The sequence below is a fragment of the Mixophyes fleayi genome, chromosome 10, assembly GCF_038048845.1.
Source record: "Mixophyes fleayi isolate aMixFle1 chromosome 10, aMixFle1.hap1, whole genome shotgun sequence".
Lineage (NCBI taxonomy): Eukaryota > Metazoa > Chordata > Amphibia > Anura > Limnodynastidae > Mixophyes > Mixophyes fleayi.
The window spans coordinates 8,208,443-8,227,648 of record NC_134411.1 but is presented as its reverse complement, the minus strand read 5'-3'; the positions used below and the strand labels follow the sequence as shown (position 1 = coordinate 8,227,648).

The window sequence follows — 19,206 nt, the reverse complement described above, 5'->3', positions numbered from 1 at the left end:
CTGATACAGAGCATTTTGGAGCCCATACAGATAAGTCTCAAAGATTTTATATCTGGTAGGCAGTCACACACACAAGTAGGGATGGTGTGCACTACGTGAAATACTATCTGATTTCACATTTTCTCTGGTTCAATCTATCAAACCTCCCTTTGGTGATGAGGTTCTGGTGCATGTACTTATAGACCACCTCAGTTTGGTATGCACTTTGAAATCATTCAATATATATATTATCAAAAATACTACACTATTGTGCGCCTTGTCCTTCTGTTTTTACTTTCAGCATATACATTGTTGTTTAAAAATGGACATTAAAAATATTTTTTTTCTGGAGGTATTTATTAGCAACAATACCTATTCAAAGACACAAATGTCTATTATTTTCATTTTTCTCAAGGTGTCAAAAGTGTGCTTCTGCATTCTTTCAGTTTGTTTTATACAGTCAGTCACAGCAATTATGCACGTTGACACACACTTGTAAAAATTTTGTATGCACATGAAATTTTTTCTTTTTTCTCTATATCCTGTGTGTTTATTGTGAATTATCTTTTTTCAAAATCTGGATGTAAGTTAACATATTTTTTTTAATGACACAATTTTACATTATGTTTACGAATATCTGTAGATTCTGAATTACGTTTTTTTTAATTAGCAGTAATGCAATACATCAAAAACATGTTTTAACAAAATGTAAATCACATTGACATATTTATACATTTTTTTCATTCCTAAACTGTTAATATCTGAACATCTATAATTTTGATCAAATCATTTTTCCAATTTCCCAATGTCATGCATAATTATGTTATTTGGTCATGATGTTATTGATACATATTTGTCTTATTACACTAACAAGTCAAGATTGTTTTTTGGAATAAATGTTTAAATATAATTTTGGTTCAGGAATTATAACAGTAAAAAATGTCAAATATATTATATATTCCTCCAAATCCTTCTCCTTATTCTCCACGGAGTTGCCACCTTTCAAGCCGTACCACTGCCTCCAATTCTTAAGGTTGTGCACAACTTTATAGTCCCTATACTTCATAGTGTATACCTATTGTCACTATGTATTGTCTAAGTCATTTTAAATGACAAAATATCGGTTGTTATAGAATCCTTGTGATTCATACGCATCAGCGTTCGAATGATACATATGCAAATACATGGGAAAACACAGCAAACATATTAACACTCACTTCTTCATTTGTAAATAGTTCACATTTAATAAAGTATCATCTCACATTATTTTATTATTAAGAACATAGAGATTATTTATACAAACATAAAACTACATAAAAGGTATTTATGGTTCAGGTCCTAAGAAATGTATGGTGGTTGGTCTTGTATTAATCCACAGTTTAACAGCAGGAATCCGGTATCATCGGAGATGTGAACGACATAGTGATTGCAAGTTATGATTAATATAAGATTAATTCTCACAGATCAATTCTCAAAAGTACTCTATTAATGGGTTGGTTTAAAACAGTTTTTCGGCAGGAAGACACCTATGCAGCTGATCGAGTGAGTTGCCCCCACCTTTGAAAAGCTATCGTCTGAATTGACCTATGACCTGCATTGTACTGGACTGACTTGACCCCTGCACTAATGAAGAAAGATCTTAGTGTTCTCTTTGTGTACATTGTGACATCATCACTGTTTGTTTTCCACATCAAACTGTATATAAACAAGAACTGGACCTAGTAAGTGCCTCTTTGACTGCAGATTACAGGATTGATGGCCGTTACTGAATTCAGTGCGCAAGCGTAATGCATCGGTTATACTTTCTTATACTTTATTTATTTTTTTATACTTTACTATATCTTGCTATTAAATCTTTTGTGCGTTGGAACCACATTAATTGCATCAGACAATCTTTATTAGTGACAATAGTACCAGACATTACAGGCAGTGAGGTTAAGCCCTCCCTGCCTTAAATACACACATACACCAATCAGAGGCCAGGGCACCAGGGGGGGAATAATTGGCCACAGGAGGCTCATAATAAAAAAATTTTTTTTTACATATGCGCATGCGTCTGGCTGTCTATATGCCGTGAAGTGACGCAGACACAGAGAGCGTCCCGGCTGTTGCCCTGTAGGTGGTCAGAACAAAGCAGAAGTGACGTCCCAGTTGTTGTAGTGACGCCGGACCGCAGCCGACAAATAAACAATCAGCCGCAGTGCTTAGAGCACCTGGAGATCCTGGTATCCTGTTTCTGTTGTTTCTATGGACTTCTGCTAGCTGCCTTACCATTGACTGTATCTTGTTCATACCTGTGTGACCTGTGATTAAAATAAAGACACTTCATTTCATTCACACTACTCTCTGAGGTCTTCATACTGGAAATCCTGATACTTGCCTCTCAGATAATATTTGTCATATCCCTGATTTATGTAGTATCAAAGAGAGAAAACGGAAGTTGTGTTGCAGGGCACTCTTTTTGCTTCTGGAGAATAATCCAATAATAAAATATTAAATTGATTATATTACGAAAAAGCCTCTTATGAGCTATACCAACGGGTTTTTAGTTGTTATTTAGGTGTCGACTTTTAACCTTGTATTAAGTATAAGATAGTTCAGAGAATGGCAACTAATGTGTTAGCACTTATTTTGCATATTATTTGCATCCTTATCCTTAAGGCCTCTTAAGTTTTAAGTAAAGCTGAAACACTATATAAACAGGAGCTATGATGAACTTACTTCTCTTATAGTGTTAGACTATCTTGTTCATTGTCACGTAGGAACATTTAATATAAACTGATATTCTGTCATCTGTGAGGGTAAGATACAAGAAGACCTTTCAGTTTGTTTCATCCATCTGCTTTTGGAGGAGATAGTAAAAGAAAACTTCATATATTGTTTTATTATTTTCCCTTAACTGGTAATAACTGGTAATAAAATGGTTAATTCATGTTCTACTATTTTCTAACGGAAACCTAAATACAGATTAAATCTGTTTCTCACCTACCTACTTGTGGACTGGAGATTTCAACTCACTGTATACTTTGTGCCTCATGCTTTTAGTGATGTCCTTATAATCTGGTGAATTATTACATAGTCTTCTCATAAATGTTAATTCAGTCTGCAAAATAGCCATCTCCACTATGTTTAGGTAGTAGGTACACTGTATGGAGATAAGATACTGCCAGGTTGGCATGTTTAGTACTATGAAATTTTGTTGGCACATCTCCTACTTCTAACTGTTGTATTTTAGTGCCTTGTATTTATTATATATTAAATTAGACATGTAATACATTCATTCTAGTTACAAACTAATTTGATATTAAACTATTTATAGAGATACATTGCCTATCTACTTTTGATGTTGATCTTAAATGCTCTGTTTTCAAATAAAACAACCATTTGTAACATTTACAACTACATCTGTATCTATCATCTATCATGGCTAGGTGTAAGAAGTCATAATTTGTTACCTAGCACAATTCAAGTAGATTTCCTTATTCTTATTTAAAAAGCCTGTGTTGTCTTCTATTGTGTCTGCCACACATTATAGAGCACTGAAAATATAAAAAGCACTTGATAGACCAAGTGTAAGTTATATACCTTTATTAATATAAAAATTGAACTTACACCATTTAAAGGCATATCAATGAATCACAAAGTCAGCTGACCAGTACCTTGTGTCCTCCTCTGCTATATGTATTCAAATGACCCCTTCTACATGTAATGTAGAGGCACGTCTAGCAGTGCTAAACAGCTGGTGTTTAAATAGAAGCTGTCCTTATGTCATAATTGAATCAATTATATAATGATGATAAATGACACAAAGCTGGTGTCTATTGCTAAATCCATGTAATAGTAATACATTGGGAAAAAAAACAGTAAAACCAAATACCAAAACAATCCAGAAATCAAATAGAAATATACAAAATGTCAAAATATAAGGACTACTATGATTAATAATACAATCCATATTGCATACTTTACATTTTTTTTAAATTACATCTTCAAAAATATTAAAATCAAAGCCATCATTAAACCCAACAAGAACAAAAGTATTTAAAATATAAATATATTAGGTCTATAGATTTTAAAAAAAAATTAGCTATTCTATCCCTCTGCCTTTTTCGAGAGTGGGTGGTCACAATAACACAAAACGTCAGGTTATGGGGCTCTACATTATGGGTTTCAGAGAAATTATTATTATTATCCTTTATTTGTTAGGCGCCACAAGAGTTCTGCAGCGCAGTACAATGCACAGACAATAGACAGCTCAGGGTAAAACATTACTGAGCAGTAAACAAAAATACCAACAGTTCAGAAGCTCCAAGCAGGCTAATACAGAAAAGATGGAGCAGAAGAGTAGGTAAGGACACGGGAGGGAAGAGGACCCTGCTCAAATGAGCTTACATCCTAAGGGAGGGTGAACAAAACTCAGGTACAAAGGGGACCAGTTGATGTAAAGGAGAGAAGAGGGGACGGGAGGAGGGAGGGGAGAGGGGAGAGCGGGTTAGGTGGAAGCATGGTAGGCTTTGAGGAACAGGTGGGTTTTAGTGCCCGTTTGAAGGAGCTTAGAGTGGGAGAGAGACGGACGGAGCGAGGGAGGTCATTCCAGTGAAGGGGGGCTGCCCGGGAGAAGTCTTGGATTCTGGAGTGGGAAGAGGTAATCAGAGAGGAGGAGAGGCGACGGTCATTGGCCGAGCGCAGGGAGCGGGCAGGAGTGTGAATGGAGAGGAGATTGGAATGTAGGGGGCAGTAGACTGGGAGAGTGCCTTGTATGTGGTGGTCAGGAGTTTGAAGACGAACATATTAAACATGTGTGGTGTTTTTAGTTTTTTACTTGTCTCTGATGCTATGTTCTTTAAGGGGTCTAAGGGCCCTCCCCACATATTGCCAACCACATGAGCAGAATAGAACATATGTGAGATCTGTTGAGTAAGAAATTCTTTAATAGGAAAAAGGAGACAATTTCTATAAGAAATAACGTAAAATCCTCAGGTTTCTTGTAAATGTACATTCACCATTTAGTGCAAATGGACCATTTTATCCAGTCCAGATTTTAATTTTTATCTATGACAAGAAAGAGCTAATTTGCTAATTGACTCTCCACATTTAGTTGTATGTAATATAGTTGAAAAAATACTTCTCAATACTTTATGGACTACATTATAGAAACTTGTGTCTACCGCTTTATATGACAACATAAAGCCCCAACATCAATTAAAATAAATCTAAAAGTACATCTATCTGATGAAATAATAATATCATATTGTCTTTTTGTTCTTTTTATTTTTTTCTCCAACAGTGATGAAAATTGTGAGAGACGTCTACTCACTGTACCAGTGGATCTGCTTAATTAAATGGAGTATTCGGGGAGTACATTGTCTCTGAAGAAGTCTTTTATGATATGTATCTCCCAGTTGTGCCTTGCAGCCATTTTGTTTACACTCTATAACAATGTTGGTCGCTCAGCAATTACTGATGCAATTGAATATGTGAACACTAAACAGGAACCAGCTGAAGATACTCGAATCATCCTAGTTTGGACTTGGCCATTTGGTGATAAATTTCCCCTTAATGAATGTCCATCATTCCTTAATATTAGTGGATGTTTTTATACAGACAATAAAACATTGTATTCTTCTGCTGATGCAATTGTTATCCATCATAGAGACGTATGCCACTCTAAAAATCAACTACCACAGACGCCAAGGCCACCAAATCAGTACTGGGTATGGTTCAACATGGAATCCCCATCTCACAGCCCAAACTTACACTTTATGGACAACCTCATCAATCTGACCATGTCTTACAGGGCTGACTCTGATATTTTTTCACCTTATGGCTGGTTGGAGCAGAATAAGGAGGAGCAGAACTTCACTATCCCTCCAAAAACTAAACTGGTGGCCTGGGCAGTCAGTAACTGGAATCCACAGTCTAAGAGGGTGCGCTTTTATGAGCAGTTTAAGAAATTTTTATCTATTGACATATATGGAAGGCAGCATAAAACACTACCCAGAAACGAGCATCAGCAAATACTATCCACGTACAAATTTTATCTTGCCTTTGAAAACTCAGTTCATGAAGATTACATTACAGAGAAACTCTGGAAGAATGCATTTGCATCTGACGCTGTACCAGTTGTTTTAGGCCCCTCTCGTGAAAACTATGAGCGTTTTATTCCTAAAGACTCTTTTATACATGTGGATGACTTCTCCACAGCCCAGGAACTGGCTACATATATTTTAAAATTGGACAGTGATGACAACGCGTACCGGCAATATTTCAACTGGAGATCCAGACTTCATCCTTCTCCAAAAACTAATTGGCAGATTTCTTACTGTAGAGTATGCAAAGCACTGAAAGATGCTCCCAAACATAAGACTATTGCAAGACTTGGAGATTGGTACAAATAAGTTTAAGCCCTGTCTGATTACATTTATACTACACCAGGGGGACCACATGCAGAGGGAATTCCTGTGATAGAGAAAACTAGATCTGGGCTGGTAACTGCATAGAGGATTAGGGTGCACACTAATCAGTGTGCTCACCAATCCCGGAGACTAGCAGTCATGCTACCCCAGTGATCCCACTATAATGGACCCTGATCCATTATAACAAATAGTGAAACACATAAACATACACGAAAGTTTAATAGAATAAAGCACTCCCCAAACACTTGTTTAACACTTTATTAAATATTAAAGTAGATCCTTGTTTTTGATTTGTCATAATGAAATGGGAAAAAAGAATCTAGAAAAGAATTGACATGTTCACACACTACCTCTGCCCGCTGCACGATACATCCAGTACCTATCCGGATTATAAATTTGCAAACGAACGCACATGGAATATATATATATATATATATATTTTCCTTTGGGGTAAGGCATGTTCTAGATCAATGTTAAATTTCATTGTAGAGATAAAGCCATTAAGAATGTATCTGCTACATGAAAAAACAGCCAGTATTTAAATTATGTCCAAAATAATAAACTAATTTGCACCCCTTGAATTGTAACATGGATTTGTCCAGGAGAAAACGTATTCGTTTTCTTGCCTTACTTCCCTTAATGAATCAGGCCCAGTATGTGAAAATTAAACAACTAAAGCTCAAATTCTCCAAAATACAAATGTAGCCCACTCCACCTCAGAGTCACACCCACAACACTCAATTAGAAAAAATAACACAAAATATGAGAAAAATGACCATGTCAATGTCTTTAAGAAAGTAAACATAAAAGGTGAAAAAAAAATCAAAATTCTATTTCTCATTGTTATAAAAGATTGCTGTTGAGTCTCCCAAATATGCTATTATAATTCCCTGTCTAGTGATGCCTTTATTGATTGCAAATATCTCACAAAAAATCTAAAAAACAAAAATGAATAAAAGTGTATAAACTGGATGTCAGCTAATTTCTATATCACATATATGCAAAATCCAGCTTGTGATTTGTGTGAAAAAGTGTTAACACCACCGTGAATAAAAACTAATAACATATATACACTATTGAAGAGTCTACTTCTATACTTCACATGCAGTTGTCCTGACTAAAATATATGACACTTTATTTCACTGTCACGCTGTGTATGCACATAAAACCAAGTGGAACACAGCAGCATAATTAACACAAAAATTAGCTAAATTAATTGAGCAAGTGATCAACCTGATTAAATATGTAAAGGTATTCCTACAAGCGGCATTAATTTTTTTTTTTAGAGGTGCACGGCAACAATCTCTCCATAAATATAGATAGCGCTCACTGGACACTGATATCTCCTTGATGCCGGCATTCAAAGTTTGCAAACTATATGTAAGCTGTACAAGTTATAAACATATACATACTAATCGTCAAATAATAATATTCATAACTAGAAAGCAATAATCAGAAAGCCACATACAAATATTTCAAAATCCTCAGTTTATAAAGACTGGTTATTTTGCCTTGAACACAAATCAGGTGAATAAGTGTCACAGAAATATCGTGCGTCAGAAACAAACATTCACGATCAAAACATTTTTTTGTTATCAGTTAGAAATAGTAAGAATAACACTATTTCTTTGGTTACACAAACCTTGGGTGCTAATGTTTCTCATGATAACACTAACAATCTAATCAGATGTCGAACAAATATAGTGTAATCTCAAAATAGACAAAGGTACATACCCACTTCAAACATCAATCAAATGTAACAATAACTAGGTAATTTCATTGTGCAAAAAAAGCAGTTCCTTGTTAAGGCCATAAACATTGCCCATAAAAGTGCCAACACCTGTCTCTAAGGACCATATAAATGAAGTGAGTACATCAAACTAGTTTTAAATAAGGATATATCAATAAAGCCAATATTTAAACATAAAGAGAAGTGGCCTCACATAAACATGTATGTATGCACTCTTGTACTAAAGTGAGGCACTAGATCTAATTAATGTTACGGCTAACCGCTGCTTATCATAAGCTTGCAGAACAGGGTGACTGTAGGGGTCTTCACCAATAGCAGTCTCCTTTCCTGTAAAGCTCGTTATGATCACAGGTAATTAGATGCCCCCAGGTCTTAAACTCTGCGTAGTGTAAGCTTGTGAGTATCACCGCAGCAAGGTATAGGAGGTGATGACAGGGGATAGCCATGGTCAAGAACAAGCCGGGGTCCAAGAACAGGAACAGTGATGTAAGGTTCAGGCAAACGGTCAGGGCCGGCAGAACGCAAGGAAATCCGAGTCACAAGCAAAAGGTCAGGGCCACCAACAGTAAATCAAAGTCCAGGAAACAAGTCAAAGGTCATACACAGAAAATCAATCCAGGAATAAGGATAATACACAGGAGCAGGTCAGCAACCAGGATCTGAATGCTATAACTGTCAGGGAGGCTAAGCCCTCCCTGCCTTAAATACACAGGGGAATCAATCAGCACCCATCAGCCTCAGGAGGCTGCTTAATTAATTTAAACAAATTGCTCACGCGCACGGCTACCCCTCATGCCGGGACACGCTGATTAACAGCAGAGTGTCCCCGTTGTCTTATCAAGGGCCGGGACAAAACCCGGAAGTGACGTCCTGAGTTTTATCATGTAGTAACAGTTGGAACTTTCTTTAGCCGTAATGACTTCAGTGAAACTTTTCATGTACTTATATTGTTTAACTCGATACCAGTAACTGCTTAAGGTCATGCCACACGAAAAGTGGGCATTTAGCGTTTATGTTGCCGTTGGCACATGTGATTGACATGATTGATTTAAATGATCGCATGTACTATGTGTAGTGTATTCGTGGCACAAGACAGTAATTGCTATAATATTGCATAACATTGCCATACATATAATTCTTTGCTAATATGTCAATACCATATCCAAGGACAACTACTGGTAGTCATACATGTCAGACACATACTATACCCATATACAGCATAGCATGCTTTTAATACACTGTACAGAAATAATATTCAAACCTTGGAAAAACAGGTGTTAAAATCCAATTTTTCCTGATGAAAATAAGTGCACCATTCACATAATATAAGGCAGTAACTACAAATAGAGATGGCAAAGTCCCTGTTCAAACCAGACTACCAGAACTTTGGTCAAAATTGATATGACTTTACGTACTCCTTGTGGTCCATCAGACATTCCACTGGTATGAGGACTTAGATAAACATGTTTTGAACATCATGTAATTTATTGTACGGTCAGTACATATACGCTATGGCAAGTGATAATTATTATAATAATAACATAACCCACATGTATAATTTATGAAAGACATAATGCTATTTTGTTTGCCAGAGCCCTGGTTTTCGGGGAGCTGAACATAATTGCGTAGGCCTAGAATACAATGGTAGCATGCAACCCCTATATTTGTAATTCTACACAGGAGCTTAACTCCAGTGATTGCTAAAATGGAGAATCAGAGTAAAACGGACTCCTTTATTCGCTACAAAACCTTCCTGACACAAGGGGTAGATTTACTAAACTGCGGGTTTGAAAAAGTGGAGATGTTGCCTATAGCAACCAATCAGATTCTAGCTATCATTAATTTAGTGCATTCTACAAAATGACAGCTAAAATCTGATTGGTTGCTACAGGCAACATCTCCACTTTTTCAAACCTGCAGTTTGGTAAATATACCCCAAGCTGTCACTCGATAACAACTCATTCAAGAAAAGTTTATTTGCTTGTCACATGGCTCTATGAGCTAGTGAGTTACAGGCAACTTGACAAATTCACTCCAATATGTGACCCACATATCTGGCTACCATTCAAAATAGCCTCAAAGTGATTAATTAAAAACAACCTCACTTGCACCTTTATTTCTTCTGACTTCCCATTACTCAGGAAGACTTGTACAGACCCCTTCCTACTATGCTAATGAAGTGTCCTGTCACATCTGAAACAATTGTGGCCAGGAAGGAGGTTCATGGCATAAAGCAACACAGTGGCAAGCAAGTTGTTTTAATTTGGATGCCAAAAATATGTACCCATTGAATCCCTGAACACTGGCTCCAATTGCTTTTCTGCTCATTAGGATATTATACCCAACAATGCAAACACATTTAACACAGCAGGGATCCCTTATTAAAACAGAAATGGTAGCGGGCATTATACCAGCACACTGACCCTGCACAGAGTCCACTCGTATTATTAGTGTCAGTGTCAAGTACAAAGCCCATTCTTTGGTGGTTGGAACATAATAGTGTCCTTTCCTGGTGGCTAGTGAGCAACATCAATTCATTTACCTGATGGCTAATGTACAAAGTAAAGCCCATTGTCTGATTAGCCTAATACAGGGCCCTGTCCTTAGCAGCAAATTTCCCGATACAGAGTCCCTGGCAAACAAGCTCAATATGACACCCTGTCTCAGATAGGCAAGTGTACTTATCCACCCCATATTCTGATCTGCTCCCTATTGGCTGTTCAGTGGAGGACAGAAAAAGCAAGGCACCTGCCACTCCTTATCCCATAAATGCTAAAGTCACATTACCCTATTGTACACCATGTAATAATGCAATGAAGTGTCATATCTACAAGAAAGAATAGTATTTTACATGAAAAAATGCAGATGTCACATTTTCAATACAAAATGTAATTTTACACAAACACATCCACATCCATTGTTCACCACTTTAAAAATCGAAAGGCAATCCTTTTTCCTGTAATAACCCAAATGAAAATTACAAATAAGTAATGAAAATTGAGAGCCACAACTTGATATAATATAGCCACAATGCTAATAAATTAGGTACTATCAGCTTGACAGGTCAATACACAAGCATCCAATCAAAGCAGCTATATAATGTCATTCATGGTCATTATCATCATCATCGTGTATCTTTGCCCCAGCATTCCAATATCTGCAAGAGATGCGACTTATACGACTTATAAAATGTTTACCTGGAAATGTTTCCACATCTAATTATGTTGCACTGTGAATGCATCCTTACTGTACTCCGCTTCTGCTTGCCTGCACACGCCCTCCCCCATTCTGCCTCCCACTGCGTAAGGGGACATAAGTCTACGATATGCCAATAGCTACTTACAGGTGCATTTGTGATGTGCAAGCGAACTACAGAAATTCATATTTTATGCAAAAATATTGCCGAATGTCTAATTCTAAACGTTGTCGAAAGGTACAGATTTTCAAATGGACAAACCATGTTGCTGTGGATTCAGGAAAAATACTGACTGCTTCTGCATATAGCACACAAATACTGAGCAGTTTATTTTTACAGTTTAAATTTAGAGTTAAGCTAGAGCGCGTCCTGTTTCCAACTCTAAATATGCCCCTCCCCAACACATACACAATGCAACATATATTTGCCAATACCCTTCTAGCTGGAGTTACTATTAACTCTAAATATGTTCTAAATATGTTATTTTGCTTTTATTAAGTTTGAAATTTAATGTCACATTTGGAAATTAGTTCTGTTTTATTTTATAATCACAACAATCTTTCAGCCGCGCTGCCCTCCAACATTCCCAAGGTATAAACAAAGGGATTTTAATATCATACATCCACATCTCTCCTTTTTTTGTCCCACCTGCTGTGGGACCAATCTGAAAATATATAAAAGTCAGAGGGGGCGCAAGATAGTGCAGTATTTTTTAATCAAACACCAAATATAGGATTAAAAACACGCGCATTTAGGAGGGAATTCAATTGACCACGTAGTTTGTGAAAACAACGTGGCCCGTGCACTATTACCTTTTGTACGGTAATTTTAACGCAGATTTATGCTCAATCAGTGTTGAAATTGCCATACTAACGTTAATAATGCACACTATTATCACAGTGATATGGGCTTTGTTGTTCTCACGAACAAAGTGGTCAATTAAATTCCCTCCTAAATGGGCATCAATTGAATTTCCCATTTAAAATCATACCTTGCAAGTGAAAAAGCATTATCTTTAGACCACAGTGAGCTTAATACAGATCGGTTAGCTACCGGCTTACCATTGGGGTACCCCAGCAATCAGTTTCTAGTCCAATCCAAGCCTCTTTGTGGAACAAGGAAGTTAGCCCAATGCAGGATGTGCAATTCACGTGTCACCCAACCAGTTTTGTCAATTCCTGTGAAGTCATCAGGCGCATACCAGCCCTTTTTTTCCATTGCTTTTTTCAGAAATCATATAGCGATGTGCTAATTTAATCAACACTGTATGTTAAAGAAAATAGTCTCCTTTCATTTCGTAATGCATCATGAATCACAAATGTAGTTTGAAGTTAACAAAAAATATCCCAAACAAGGGACTAATAGAACTATTCACAATGGTAACTGGATTAAGATACTGAGAAGGCTAGTGAGTAGTATCAAGGTAAGTGTGGATGCACATGTATTATAATAAGAATGGATGAATGATTGATTGTACATACACTTGTCAGTAAATAGAGCTCAGAAACTGACAATTAGGTTATGGCCTCAAAAGGGACATTTTCCCAGGCCAGGCCAATACGGTAATTTCTCTTAAGGACCTGCAGTCTGTAGGTTGGTATATTAGTAATGTACATGCCATTGGATTGTACAGATAAGCATTCTAAGGACCACCATATTGGGCATTTCAGTTTCCCCAAATTGATAGCCAGTTTGAGGTCTAGGATGGACTTACAACCTTCACCCTGATTTTGAGGGCAAAACATAATGTGCATCATGTCATTACAATACTCTTCCCTTACAGAAGGCAACAAAATACTCCAAACAATATGGACATTGCAGTAGTTATTCATCATTCTATGGCAAAAGTCCAAATGGTATTCCAGCCTCACAGAACAGGCAAGTCAGAAGCTATTATTTAGTAACACTAGTCTCAAATAGGTGCTTTCTGTGCCAGTGTATCAACTGAACTCATTGTTTATACGCTATTTTCCTGCAAATATCAGACAACACAAGTACTGAGTTTCTTTTATATATTTATAGAGAGTACCTGTTATATAATGACATGAACTTGTTGCTTTTGCTTCCTGCTGTGTCAGAACAGAAGTTTGAGGAAATCATATATTCAGAATTTCCTTTGTCACATGCAGGTGAATTTATATCATTCATATATGCCAACTTTCAAAACTTCTCCCCCGGGAGTTCACGGGGGAGAAGTCATGTGACAGGGGGTGTATCCCCGCCCCCACTATAAAAAGCTGAAATTCACAGCATTGAAAAGCGGGGGTTAATGGCACAATTAAGACCTGCCCCGCCATTCAATGCTGTGAATTTTGGCGAATCTGGGAGGTTTTCCTACTCTTTCGGGAGTCCGGGAGGCCTCCCCGGAATTCGGGAGCCTCCTTGAAATTCCGGGAGAGTAGGCAAGTATGATATCATTACTGTTTAGTAATTATCTTACATCGCCCCCAGAAAGTAATCTCATGTCATATCCTATTATGCTATGGATACTTAAGAAGAAGGTTGAGAAACTGTCATGTTTTTTTACGGCAGAATATATCGACGGTCTCTTTAGTAATTATTAATTTTTATTTATAGGGCGCCTCAAAGTATCCGTATCGCCGTACAAGGACAAGCAATGGCACAGTACAAGGTAAAACAGCACAGTACAAGTAACAGTAAGCACTATAACTCTGGGAGTTCAAAGCACAGCTAGAGAGAAAGGGTGAGGGATAGTCAGTACATGCTGGTAAATTGAGCCCAAAAGGGTGGGTGCGGATGACAGGTTAAGAGCCACAGAGAGGAACACAGAGAAGCGAGAGGAGTCAGAGGGCAGAAGGTCCGAGAGGAGGTGGGCTGGGTAGCTGGAGAGCGAAGTAAAAAGTGGTGGAAACAGGAGGCAGGAAAGCCCTGCTCAAAGAAGCATACAATCTAAAGGGAGGGGAAGACAGACAGAGACACTAGGGTGAGACGGAGAAACGGGTGAAACAGAGATGGAGTAGAGGAGGGGGGGAGAAGGGAAGAAGGGAAGAGAGGAAGAGGTAGCTGACAGGTGGGTGGTTAGGCAGGTGAATGGAAGGCTTTTAAGAAAAGGTGGGTTTTTAATGTTCATTTGAAACAGGATAGATTAGGGGATGGTCTGATGGAGTGAGGGAGCATGTTCCAATGAAGGGGGACGGCGCGGGAGAAGTCTTGGATACGTGCGTGAGAAGAGGTAAGTGCGTGAGAAGAGGTACAGGTACTTTACAGGATTATAAAAGACTATTACAATGTAAATTGTTCTGTCACCTTGCCAACTATGTAATACTGGACAATCATGCATCAGTAATTACAGGGATTAGACTTTTCATATACACAATTTACAAGGAAACACTTTGCTTAATGCCATTATTTTAAAAGCAAACAGATATAGGATACTTTCATGACTGACACAAATCCTTTATGATTAACTGAGTATGGAGCAAAGATGTTTTCCTCAGGAACATACTATGAAAGTGTGTTCTACACATTTGTTGTTGTTCTAAGAAGTACTCTATGTTTGCCGGATACTGTAATGTCTTCATTGTCATTTTATAATTAACCACCTGCCAACCTGCATACAAATATCTTTATTAGACATTATAAATTACATTACAACATTAAACAGCTAAACAAAAAGTTTAACATAATGGTTATGTAAATGTACAACAATCAGTCACCACATTAAAACTACTGACAAGTGAAGTGAATAACATTTATTATCTGGCTACAATGGCACCTGTCAAGGGGGTGGGATATATTAGGCAGCGAGTGAACAGTTAGTTCTTGAAGTTGATTTGTTTGAAACAGGAAAAATGGACAAGAGTAAGGATCTGAGTGACTTTGATAAGAGCTAAATTGTGATAGCTAGACAACCTGGACAGAGCACCTCAAAACGGCAGGTCTTGTGGGGTGTTCTCGTTATGCAGTTGTTGGTACCCACTCAAAGTGGTCCAAGGAAGGACAAGCGTTGAACCGGCGACAGGGTTATAGACACCCAAGGCTCATTGATACATATGGAGAGCGAAGGTTAGCCCATCTGGTCCAATCCCATTTAAGAGTTACTGTAGCACAGATTTGTGCCCTGGCCTGATGAATCACGTTTTCTTTTACATTATGGTGCTACCTCGGAAAGAGATGGCACCAGTCCTGGCATCCATGTGGATGTTACTTTGACACATACCACCTACCTAAACATTGTTGCAGACCAAGTACACCCCTTCATAGCAATAGTATTACCTATTGGCAGTGGTCTGTTTAATGGGCCCTGCCACACTGCAAAAATTGTTCCGGAATGGTTTGAGGCACATGACAAAGAGTTCAAGGTATTGACTTGGCCTAAAAATTTGCCAAATTTCAATACTGATTGAGCAACTGTGGGATGTGCTGGAAAAACAAGTCCAAGCCATGAAGGCCCCACCTCACGTCTTACAGGACTTAACAGATCTGCTGCTAACGTCTTGGTGCCAGAGACCACAGGACACCTTCACAGGTCTTGTGGAGTCGACAGGTCAAAGCTGTGTTGGTGGCACATGGGGGACCAACACAATATAAGGCAGGTGTTTTTAATGTTGTGGCTGATCGGTGTGTGTATATATATATATATATATATATATATATATATATAAAATTTAAATAAAGTAATTTGAAAGGAAAATATGGGAAAAAAAAGATGAATAAAAACACAAAAAAAACCCCAAACAATTTCTCATTTATCACATAGATACTTAGGCAAAGACATAAAGGAGATATATTGTGAAATCACCGGCAAGCAATTCTCACTGTAGGGCAACAGATCCAACCATCTTTTAGCTTCGATAAAGCAATTAGGTTTTTAAACATTCTAAAAAAATCCTAAATATATACATATATATATATATATATATATATATATATTATAAAAGCCTAGTGGCATGTGTTAGTCTGTGTGTGGAAAAAAAAACAAACAAGCTGCAGCGCCACCTGCTGGGCGGAGTTATACACTGACCTACTAAATTCTTCAGAAAGGGCTCATCCAATTGACCTGAAATTTGGTATATTGACATTATTTGACAAAAAAATTAGAATAGTGAAGTCAGTTAACTTCCATCATCCCCCCTTCCCCCCGTGGGAGGGGTAGTAAAGGCTAAATTTACGAGTTGAGGGCTCAAACTCATTTTCGTGAGGTAATTTTACCTCATGAACACACATTAAAAAGGGCGCTTGCGTCGGGAAGTAACGCTCTTCCCCTGAGGAGGCCTGGGCTAGGCCCAAATGTATGACAAGAACCTTTTTAAGACCTTAAGTAGCTTGATTTGACTAGAATGCATGAGTATCATGCACGGGTTAACTTGTGTATATATATATATATATATATATATATATATATATATATATATATATATATATATATATATATATATATATATACACACACACACATACACATACATACAAAATTCTATTTATTATGTTCGCCCAGATGAAATTTAAAACTTTCTTGATCTTAGTAATGTGCAGTCCATATGTTTTATTAAGAAATGAAGATATCATAAGGGGTATAGAAGTTTTGGTATAACAGAGAGGTGTCCTGCATTGAAGGTTGAACATCATTGCTTATATATGATATAGTTACAAAATTGCTGTAGATCCTTTGATTTGTCCAAATAACTCAGAGTTTAGTAAATAAGGACCCTCCCAAAGAGTCTATATTTCATTTAGAAGTTCGTCCTGCAATTATTTTTTACTCTGTCAATAAATATTATACCCAGAGAGCTGGCTCTATACAAGAATTTAATTAAAAAAAGTTATACAAGAATGTTAAGCTCAATAAACATGATGTCTATATATTCCACAAACATTGATAGTTTGTGGTCAACATAGCCTAAATTGAGGAGTATAATGAATTGTGCCAATGGCTAAGTTAACTAAAACAGACAATAGGGAACATTCCTGATGTGCTCCCTTACCCAAATTAAACATGTCCAGCCATTGTTAGCTATAATATTTTTTGCCTGAGGTATTTTGAATATGGCATTTATTAGGTTTATAAAATTACCTTGAATGACAAAAATAATTCAATGATATTTTAAGGCAATTCCAATTAACAGTACCAAATGGTTTGTTCACAAGAATAGATAATACTAAAAGCATCTTTGCACAAGTTATTAAAGCTATTGTCTTCTTATATAAAAAACAACAAAGAAATTCTTTTGGCGCTAGATATGGCAATGAACGTGAAGACCAATGCACAAGGTCTGCGAAAACACAAGAAAAAGTATCAAAAAATATTGCAATGGTTCCTAAAGTCACTAAAAAACTGTAATTGCACTGTGGATAAATAAAATAAATTTATTAAAATAAATTAAAACCAATATATGCTTAGAAAATGTGATATCACCACTCAATATGCAATATATTCACAATACAGATAAATAACATCTAGATATAGAGAAACCACACAATATATAAATATATAGGTGCACCTATGTTGTATCATTTATACTTAGTCCAGTTCCTCAAAGAAATCCGACGGTATATTAAAATGTCTTGGGTAAACAATTCATGTAAAAAATGGTCTCAATCAATATAGTGTGAAATAGTGAGGCAGAAAATATATATTGATCCTAAACTGTCAAGGCTGTATCAGGGCCGGATTTACCACTAGGCAACCTAGGCAATTGCCTAGGGCCCAGCGGTCCCCAGAGGGTCCTCCCAGGGCCGGCGGTGAGACCAATCTTTAAAAATGGGCCGCTACTTATGGGCCAGTGCTATGGGCTTGCCCCCCTGGGCTAAAGTCTGCCAGCCAGCCCCTGAATAGGGGTATATGTTATGCTAAAAACTATAGTGCGGGGCGTGGCTTGGCAGCCATTCTAGCTGGTCGCATCCTCTGTGTGCTCCTCACCAAAGAGTAATAAATCTGCCCTCATCGGTGGGCTTGTGCCCCTTACATGCTCCCCGAGCTACGCATACATCGAGGGGCCCGTCCTGTTGCCCTGCAGTTATTGTATGGTGCCTGAGGAGACCGCTCAGCGTAGTTGGCGGATTGGGGCCTACTAGGTCAGGGCATCGGAGCTGCCCGAGGCCCCGAATTGCCGAATTGCTGGTGGTGAACGCGGCGGGCTTAAAAGAGATCACTGTGGGCGGTATTGGCTGGAACGGCGGCTGAGAGGACCAGTGGATCCGTGGGGAACTGCCCCCCGAAAGAAAGAAAGAAAGGAAGAGGGACGGAGCTACCGACTTCCCCGTGCCACTGATTCCCGAGACTCACATGCGTCTGAAGCGGTGGGTCCTCTCTGCACGGCGGGTCAGGCTGGAGCGTCTAGTGGAAGCCTTCTCAGAGGTGAATTTCTCCGGCGGTGAAACCGGAAGTTACCTTCCTCCGGCACTTCCGGCCGGAGTCCCCTGGTATTCCAAAGCTGCCCGGGAGCCCTGGTCCGGTGAGGCCCTTCAGGCTGTTCTGCCGCTGGGGGGCGCCTGTTCCTGAAGTGCAGCGTTGACCCGGTAACTCGTATCCCCTAACTTATCTTGCCATACTTAGCGCAGAAATTGGCATCTATGTGATAAGGGCTAAGCAAATATATGTCCCTCCCACTCTGCAGTTTTAATAAGCTGCAACCTATTTGGGTTGGTTGCTGACTGTGATCGAAAGCAGTCTTTTCAGTGTTGTGGAACTGATACATACAAGCTTATCTCTGCTGCCACCCAGTGGTGAATCTTAAAAAAAATAAAAAAAAATATAAAAAAAAAAAAATAGAGTACAGGCAGTGTGATTGTACCTCACAAAATCTCACAAACTCTCCCCACAGCCGTATTGCTTCAAACAGGTTATATAACATCTCAGGCTGACAGATTTGAAAGTACAGCGTGGCCCACCTGATTGTACATAA

The 19,206-nt window shown here is 38.1% G+C and overlaps 1 protein-coding gene across 1 annotated transcript; it reads left to right on the top strand.

The window, feature by feature from the left end:
* Window positions 1-5,321: 5,321 nt before the first annotated feature.
* LOC142103402 (4-galactosyl-N-acetylglucosaminide 3-alpha-L-fucosyltransferase FUT6-like) lies at window positions 5,322-6,377 on the top strand. Its single transcript, XM_075187465.1, has one exon. It carries the CDS (start codon window positions 5,322-5,324, stop codon window positions 6,375-6,377), a length of 1,056 nt encoding a protein of 351 aa, XP_075043566.1.
* Window positions 6,378-19,206: the final 12,829 nt, after the last annotated feature.

Bases quoted from the DNA above. Each gene is read 5' to 3' on its own strand.
- LOC142103402 (XM_075187465.1), top strand. From the start codon at position 5,322: ATGGAGTATTCGGGGAGTACATTGTCTCTGAAGAAGTCTTTTATGATA.